A 10,000-nucleotide genomic window follows, 5' to 3' on the forward strand; every position below is an offset into this window, starting at 1 on the left:
AATTCAGGATTTACCTGGCGAGACATCAGTCTGTTGCCAGAAAGTTTTCCCCAACTTACCGGTCCACCAGGTACCATAATTTAAAGCTTTTAATTTGAATTACCCTTAATGAGTCGATATGGATGAAAATCAACACAATATCATGCTCAAATAGAAATAAATTTCTATCTCATACAGGGATTGAACCTTAATCCCTTCGAATGAAAGGCCAGGACGCTTCCAACCATTCCACCATAGGCTCAAAAGAAGTCTGAACCTTTACCTAAATTGCAGTTAGCTTCTGACTTCTTTTGAGCCTCTGCTGGCATGGTTGGAAGAAACCTGGCCTTTCATTTGAAGGGACTAAGGTTTGATCCCAGTATGAGATAGAAATTTATTTCTATTTGAGCACGATATTGTGTTGATTTTCATCCATATTGACTCACTATGGGTAATTCGCATTAAAAGCTATAAATTGGCATTCTTATGTCGTTGTATTATTCTGGATGGTGTTCACCTCATCCCTGAGATGGTATCATCAGTACAGAAATTCCCAACACCCTTAACAGTCAAAACACTGCAGGAGGTTTTGGGCAAAATGCACTACTATCACCAGTTTTTGCCAATTATATGCTGTCACACTTTTTCCCCTCTACGACTTTGTTTAGGGTGGTCTTTATCAACGCAAAGAAAGCCCAGTCAACTGCTATGCCTTTCACCTTTCCAGTGCCAGCTGCACCTCTCCTTCTCTCCAACATAGCCAATGACGTCGCTTTTGAGGTAGTTCAGTAGAAAACTTTACAAGGCAGAATTCAGCTATTCTACCTTTGACCACAACTATTGGCTGTGTATTTGGCTATCCGTCACTTCCTCCACTTCTTATAGAGCACATCCTTTGGCATTTGCACGAACTGCAGGCCTCGTGTGCACACTTTCACTCAATAGTCTGACACCTGGTTCACCCATCATCACAACATTTTTCTGCTCTTTCTGAATACACACCTGGTAATGGATTACAAGACCTTGACAGAGTCCCAACAAATGTATCCTGAATACCAAACCTGCAGGACATCCTGCACATTTTTCCGTTGGGCAAACTTCACCCTTGACGACACAAACGCATCCATCCTCTGTGACATCAGCACTTGTAGGCCCCACACATGAATACCTGTCCCCATGCTCTGACAGGTGTTTTCAATAATGATCCCTTTCTTCTCACAAACCTCGCACCAATCTGCTACACAGATACTGAAGTCAAAATTCATGTCGTGTAGTATTACTAAAGATGCCAAGTGCTGGGTCCATGCCTGTATTTCATGCCAAACTTCAAAAGTGCATCAACGCACAGTTTCAAGTGTGGGTACTTTTCATCAACCTGATGTCACTGTGCCCTCATTCATGTTGATGTGGTCGGCCCCCAACCCCCATCCCCTTTTCACAGTCCTCAATCGTTCCACACACAGGGGTAAAGCCATTCCCATACAAGATGCAGCATCCACCTTATGTACTGCTGTCTTACTTTATGGATTTATGGTAAGATTCGGCATCCCAAAGCATATGACTTCCGACAGGGGTGCAACTTTCACCTGTCAATTGTGGACATTTTCAGGGCACCTTCTTGGTATCACCCTTTATCAGATTACAGCTTATAACCCCGCGGCCAACTGAATAGTGGGACGTTTCATAACCCCGCAGCCAACTGAATAGTGGGACGTTTCCATAATACCCTGAAAGTAAATTTGATGTCCCATGCAATGACTCGCAGTTGCTTTCCACAGTTTCCTGGGTCCTCCTTCGACTGAGGACCACTCCTAAGGACACCATGGATTTCTCAGCGGCTTAAATGGACTATGGCAACCCGTTGGTTGTCCCTACAGATCTTTTTCTACCCACCACTTCGTCAGAGGATCTAGAGTGCCTACATTACGTTTTGGGGAAATTACCCTTGCTGTCAGACTTGCAAGCCCCCATCAAAGCAGCATGTACAGAAAGACCTACACACTGCAACACATCTTCATGTGCACGATGCTTGCAAGCCACTGCTTATGCCCACATCGATGAGCCCATTTCTTGTCCTGCGTCATACAATGAAATATTTCCTCCTCAATGTTCAAGGTATATAGCATTGGATTACCATTGACCGCATTAAACTTGCATATCTCCTGCAAGATGACCCACCAACAGTAAGACACTCTTGGGCAGGTCACACTTCAAATGCATATCTGCTTTAAGGGGAAACATGCAGCAAACAACCCACATACAGGTACAGGTATTGCTCATACAAACTTAATTGCATGTGTTGTCAAATATTTTTCTGATGATAAAAATCATGTTGTTACACAATTGCTAGAAGGCAAATAAAAGTTTCACATTATGATGTATTTGTCACTGTATGCACATTACAGCAAGTAAGGCTGCTCGCAAAATCCTTTCTAATGTAGAAGCTTTTATTAGGAATATTTCCAGTTATTTTGGACATAGTTCAAAGCGACAGGCACATGCTGAATTACAGGATTTTATGAATGCTGAAAAGCAGCGCATTCTTAGACCATCTGATACACGTTGGGTTGCATTACAACATTGTGTTGCTCATATTCTTGATCAGTGGGAAGTACTAAAGTTGATTTTTTTCAGGCACATATTGAAGACAGAAATCTTTCAGCTGATCATATAGTTCATGAGTTTAATAATCCATTCACAAAGGCGTATTTAGAATTTATGAGGATTATTTTAGGGTATTTCAATAGTATAACCACCAACAGACTCAACGTAAAAGTTGCGTTGAATGTAATAAGCTGTTTTAAAAACTTACCATTATTCCATTATAGTATCGATTTTCTATGCTTATGTCAACCATGTTGACAAAAAAAAAAACCGTGTATTGTAAAACCCACAATTGCAAACAATATGTTACCCATTGGGGCCTATAAATAGCTGTGTCGTCTCTGAAATAGTTAGCTGCTAGTAAGTTACCATCACTTAATTCTGGTTTCACTCCTATCACAAGACAAAGCTAGAACATCCATCAGTCCAGCAAAGTTAAATGACGACATCCAAAGAATGCACTGATGTCACACACCAGATTTTTTTTGTAATCAAAACTATTTTGAATAACTCCAATAGGAGTAAATTGCAGTTTTTTTTTTTGGGGGGGGGGTCACTGTTTTGTAACTAGATTTTGTCTCTTTGTTGCTTTATCAGTTCATATTTTTCCTGCTCTATTTCTGGCTGGGTAGTAAACTAGTCTTACGCTGCAATTTCAAGCTAAAGTACAATTGCTGTTAATAACAGATGTGGTTGTTTTTAAAAAGAACGGAATGAAAAGAATCACAGAGAGAGAGAGAGAGAGAGAGAGAGAGAGAGAGAGAGAGGGGGGGGGGGCAATATACTGTGTGTACATATTTTTACTTAAGACTTCCATAGTGCCTACCATTGGTAACTCACCATTGCTAGCTATCAATTATAATTGGAAACTTTACATAAACAAAAGGAGTGGTCTACTTTTTTTTTTTTTAAATCAAAATCTATCTCTGGCCCATAGTCAACCATCTACAACCCCAGCTTAAAGTCGCTGTTTGCATACAGAACATCTTCGAGCTTAATTACAGTTTGGATTTGTAGCCACCAAACCTCACTAAAACTTGTCAATATCTTGCATATCCACTTCCTGGGAAAATAGATATACGAATATGAAGTCAATACACACGCACAGTGTGTCATATATATATATATATATATATATATATATATATATATATATATATATATATATATATATATATATATATATATATATATACTAGACAGTATAGTGGCTAGACTTATTGTGCGATATTAGACTAATTTTGACAACTATGTACCAGTAGGCCTATGCGTAAGGCATTTGATTGCCTGCGTGTATAATCGACTTAATGTTTGAAATAGACAGGTTTCAAGAGCTTAGAAGGAAGTTTTTAATACTAAATTAATTTCAAATTACATTAACCAACCAAGTGTATACATTCCGTAGAATATTAAGCCATAATACCTATTATGTAAATAAAAATTTTATTTTTTCTATTTTCAGGAAAAATGGATATAGTTATCACATGTAAATCCTGCGGATATGATTGCGACACGGTCAACAAATTGCCTCACGTGTTAGATTGTCGTCATATGATATGCACAGATTGCTTGAAAACCATACTTCTGGGAGAAAAAAAATGCAATGAGTGCCACAAAGAAATAAAATACAATTCAGTTGGAGAAGTTCAATTCTCAATACCTGTCATAAGAGCTGCACGAATTAGAGAAATAGAGTGTCACGTAACTACCCCTTCTAAAGATGAAGATAATCATGGGATAGGTGATCATTCAAAAAATCAAGAGGGGACTAAAAGACGGAGAAAAATCAAGGATGAAGACGAAGAACCAAAATCCGTAATGGAAGAGAATAGTATTGGTGATTGTGACACTCATTTTTTTCCTGTGGTAGGATATTGTAAAACATGTGACCATATGGTTTGTAAGGATTGCTTAATCTTCGACCACTATAAAAGTGACTGTGACAAAACATGTGATGTTGTCTCCATGGTGGTCATGGCAAAATCCTTTATTTACGATTGTACAGCCCTGACATACAAAAGACTCTGCATAATAGAGTTCCATAGATTTAGAATGCAAGCCTTCAGATTTTATCTTGATATAAAAAAGTCTGAACTTGATGGTCATATGAATGAAGATTTACTTAAAGAATACAGAGAAATGCGAATTATGGTTGTAGAAGCTCAGGAATACCTTCATGATCTTATGGTCTCTGTACATTTCTATAAAATCAGCTTAGGTAAACTTACCTGTACAGAGAAATTATCTTTTGATATGAGAGAGATTAGCTATAGTATTGATTCAATGCCGACTCGGTTGTATCCAGTAGAAATTTTTGCAGAAAAATTTTTCAAAAAATACCCAGACTTTTCATACAAGGTTCTGCTTACTCATGGCTCTGATAAGGTAATATCAAAATTGATTGAAAACTTTTCTTTTCTAACAAATACAGATCCATCTACGCTCGATTCTACTGATTTAGAAGAGAATTTAATAAAATTTATGGAGACAACGCCAAAATTAAAGGCAATTGGCAGTTCCTTGGCGTATGAATTCGCCAATACTATGTCGGAAATCCGCCTTACAACGTCTTACAATGAAATTGTAAAATACAATCACTGTGTTATGGCAAAGCTTGCTCTAATGCCAGGGGAAGTAATTATCCAATGTGGAAGAAATATATGGATAAATGACCATCCGACTGCTAGGGGAAATAAATCCTCGGAAAAACGTTTACTTGCTTCGCAGATAGAAAAAAATATAAAATCGCAGCAAGAAAGTGGTAATCTTACAGGGGCAAGACCAAAAACGTTTCCAGGACAAAGTTCAAGATCTAATTCTCAAGGGATACAGCCTCAAGAGCCAATATTATCTTTAAAACAAGAAAATCTTTCTCAGAAAACTAATCGCTCAAATCTTGTAGACAGCTGTACGAACGAAAGACTTGACAAAACACATGCAAAAAGTCAACAGAAATCTCAGACTACATCACATCATAGCACAGACTATGCAAAAAAGGCAAGCAAATATCCCATGTCCACTCTTACAAAAATACAAGCTGATTATTTCTTTTCACTAATAACATTCTTAACACCCTCAATTGCCTATATCATAGCTACGACACCATTAAATCTCCCCCCTGTTAATCTTGACGATGTAAAAATATTCGGATATTACAGCTTGGGTAAGCTTGCGGAGTCTATAAAGAGTAATGCAGAAGTTGACATCAATTCATTTAATGAAAAGAAACTTTTACACGAAAAGCGTTCGAAATGTCACGAAGAAGTAAAATTATTTCGGTCTAATTTAAACCCATTCGCAATTTTTAACAATGATGCTTTTCCTTATTCAGCACATACACCACCATCCCAGGAACATCATAAAAGAAGTAGGGATGCAGTATTAACGGAGTCTTGTCAAAGTCAAAAGGAACCTGAATCAAGCGTGGGGGAAACTGTAGAAATTCAAGGGGAAAATGAGGATACTCCCAAGGAACCTCAGAGGGACAACAGAAAACCTGGGGCAATACAGTGGGAATCTGAAGAAAACCAGAGCCAATCTGAGTCCAGTCAGAGGGAAAATGAGGAAAACCAAATAGAACGTAGAGCAAAGCAAAATACACAGACAAGTAACATGGAAAATGAGGAAAGCCAGAAGCAATGCAAGGCAAACCAGAAAAAACACGAGGCAAGCCAGATAGAAAAAAAAGAAAGTCAGAAGAAAAATGAAAAAAGTCAGAGAGAAAAACAACCTAGCCAGAGGGAAAAAAGTGAAACTCGGAGAGAACATGAGCCAAGCCAGATAGTACATGAAGCAACCCATAGGGCAGATGATACAAGCCAAAGGGAAATTGAGACAGGCAATAGGGAAAATAAGAAAAGCCAGGAAAAATGTGAAGATAACCAGAGAGAACTTGAAGCAAACCTGAAGGAAATTCATATGGAATATGACAAAGGCTGGAAAGAATGTGGAGCAAGCCAGATGGAAAATAGAGCAAGTCATATGGAGCATGAGGCGAGAAAGTGGGAGCATGAAGCGAGACAGAGGGAGCATGAGGCAAGCCAGAGGGAGCATGAGGCGAGCCAGAGGGAGCATGAGGCGAGCCAAAGGGAGCATGAGGCGAGCCAAAGGGAACATGAGGCAAGCCAAAGGGAACATGAGGCAAGCCAAAGGGAACATGAGGTGAGCCACACAGAGCCCGGGTTTGAGCGGGGTGAGCCCGGGGTTGGGCGGGGTGAGCCCGGGGTTGGGCGGGGTGAGCCCGGGGTTGGGCGGGGTGAGCTCGGGGTTGGGCGGAGTGAGCCCGGGGTTGGCCGTGGTGAGCCCGGGGTTGGCCGTGGTGAGCCCGGGGTTGGCCGTGGTGAGCCCGGGGTTGGCCGTGGTGAGCCCGGGGTTGGGCGGGGTGAGACAGGGGCTGGGAGGGGTGAGCCCGGGGTTGGGCGGGGTGAGCCAGGGGCTGGGAGGGGTGAGCCCGGTTCGGGGCGGGGTGAGCCCGGGTCAGACGAGTTGGGCCATGGCGAACCCGAGTCAGGCTGGGGTGAACACTTGATTAGCAAGGGAGAGCACCAGGCAAGCCCAAGGAAACATGAGGCAAGTCAGAAAAAATATGAGGTAAGACAAAGGGAATATGAGGCACGTCAGAAAGAATATGAAACAAGACAAAGGGAACATGAAACAGGTCAGAAAGAACATGAGGCAAGACAGAGGGAACATGAGACAAGACAGAGGGAACATGAAACAAGACAGAGGAAATATGAAGAAAGCCTCAGGGGATATGAAGAAAGCCTAGGCTCATATGAGGAAAGCCATAGTAAATATGAAGAAAATAAGAAAGAATATGAGTCGAGCGGCGGAGAACGTGAGTCGAGTTGGGGGGAACATGAGAAAAGCCAGAGACAACAACAGGCAAGCCCTAGGGAACATGAGGCTAGTCAGAAAGAATATGAGGCAAGGCAAAGGGAACATGAGGCTAGTCAGAAAGAATACGAGGCAAGGCAGAGGAAACATGAGGCAAGACAGAGGGAACATGAGACAAGACAGAGGGAATATGATGAAAGACTGAGGAAACACGAAGAAATCCTAACAGCATATGAAGAAAGCCTAGCCTCATATGAGGCAAGCCAGAGTAAATATGAAGACAAAGAGAAGGAATATGAGGCATTCAGGAGATTACATAAGACAAGACAAATGGAACACATTGCAATCCAGAGGGAACTAGTGGCTATTCATAGGGAATGGGGTGCAATCCAAATAAAATACAAGGCAGACCCAATGTTTTTACATAGAAATTCAGCAAAAATTACGCATGAGTATAAAACTCAAACAATGATCACAAAAGAGACCTCAAATCTAACCGGTACACCGGTCTCTAGTAGTTCCATCCTAGCCATCGAAATGGGTGCAGCAGCTTTACCATTAAATACCCTTAGGGTAAATTTACAGGAGGAAATGAATCAAAATCTGACACTTGCAAATTCCGATAAAATATTAGCACTTGAAACACGCCATCTTCATCCAACACAACAGAGTGAAAATCAAACTGACACAGATGAGCCTCAAGACAATTCAAATATAGATGAACTTCATTTTAAAACACAAGATAAATTTACAGTTAAGTCATCACGTCCAACAGGGACACCAGAATATAGCTGTATGCCTATCATCCAAATTCAAACAGAGGCTTTACCTAGGATTTCCAATACAGCAACCCCAGAAATCCAAACACAAAACACGGTACAGAAGCAGGATCAAGGTGGAAGTGTTCTTAAAACTCAAAGTAAAAAGAAAACAGGTTTTAGTGTTTTTAAAAATTCTCTCGCATTAGCACAGCAATTTTGCACTCAGCATAATTTTGATTCCTCATACATCCCATTTGTAACTAATATTTTTACAAAATTAGCACCATCCGCAACAGAGACTGTTCTATACATTATTGAGTATATGGAAGAAAACCGTGTCCCTCCCATGCTTCCAGCAACATCCAATTCCAGTGTGCCATCAAGTGATGACGAGGACTTACAAAGGTGAATGTATATACAGTGTAATTTTAGAAATTAATCTGTTAGTGTACCTCAAAATCTTATCCATCTACAAAAGGCAAAGACCTTTCATAAATAAAGGTATATATATATATATATATATATATATATATATATATATATATATATATATATATATATATATATATATATATATATATATATATATATATATATATATAACCTAAATGTAGATGGCTACTCTATTATTGTTATTACGATTAGGGAAGAGGATAAAACAATAATAGTCAAATCCTTATTCTAATGTAAATAGGTTTAAGAAATTTAAAGACCGAGTCAGAAAACAAAAGTGACACGCAAACCTAAAATGTACAGGAACATATTTGACTGCTTTAAAATAACAATTAAATTGTTCTGTCGAGCTTATACTGTACATGTCTGAGTTTCTGTTTTTTTTTTACTCTGCCCAGCATCGATGATTCTAAAATAATTTTCCATTCTAGCTGTATTTTTAATTATGATTTGCATTTAATGAATAGTAAAGGGTCAGATCACAATTGTCTTAGTTACCCTTTGGGAGGATGATCACTTAAAATCGAAAGCTATGAGATTCTCTTTCTATTATGTGACCATAAACTGGTTCTAAGTTGTTTCCCTTCCTATGTTAGGTATTCTTTATCTGAACATCAATGTTATCCTTCAATACCCCGTAGTTGCATTGCATAGGAATTCTTCAGTTTAAGCATCACCTGTTTTTAAATTTTCATCCAGGGCCCCTTTCAATTTTGAAGATATACTTGTATTTTGTATGCAAAGCTTTTGCATGATTTCCTTAGGATCGACGTAGAAAAGGAATTTTACTATATTTCAGTCTGCATGGCAGGCACCAAACCTGTCTCTCTTGATATCTTAGTAAATCCAAACTTTTACCCCTTCAACATGGTGGGCCTTCCTTAGCAGCTGAAATTGTTTCCAACCTTCTAGATTTTGTATCTATATTAAGATTCTTAACACACCGCTACACCCAGGACTGGGTGTTATTGTGTCATTTTCGCTTTCCATAGACTATCTCCATAAAGAATTCATTTGCTAAATTCATCAAAGGATAGCCAGTTCCTTGTGATGTGCAGTGTCAATCTAAATATGGCAAGGGACTCCTGCCAGCATCAGGAGTAAAAGCTAAAAAGGCATCTTGTCTATCGTCTTCAACCCAATCCGTCACCCTGCTGCCAGTGACTTCATCGAGATTTAGGGAGGAATTTCCTCCACACCCAAAGTTCTCGTTAATCCACCGAATTGCTCATGTGCTCATGTAACCGTTGGCAAACATGGATTTCCGAGATATATCCACACACACACACACACACACACACACATATATATATATATATATATATATATATATATATATATATATATATATATATGTGTGTGTGTGT

The 10,000-nt window shown here is 39.4% G+C and overlaps 1 protein-coding gene across 1 annotated transcript in view; it reads left to right on the forward strand.

Annotated features, from left to right (window-relative positions):
- Window positions 1-10,000, forward strand: part of LOC137625053 (uncharacterized) — a 29,122-nt gene that overhangs the window by 14,986 nt on the left and 4,136 nt on the right. Inside the window, exon 2 of the mRNA XM_068355987.1 lies at window positions 4,046-8,585. Coding sequence (XP_068212088.1) covers window positions 4,051-8,585 — 4,535 coding nt within the window. The 5' untranslated portion in view covers window positions 4,046-4,050. The remainder of the gene's footprint in view (window positions 1-4,045; window positions 8,586-10,000) is intronic.

This window comes from Palaemon carinicauda, chromosome 31, assembly GCF_036898095.1.
Source record: "Palaemon carinicauda isolate YSFRI2023 chromosome 31, ASM3689809v2, whole genome shotgun sequence".
Taxonomy (NCBI): Eukaryota; Metazoa; Arthropoda; class Malacostraca; order Decapoda; family Palaemonidae; genus Palaemon; species Palaemon carinicauda.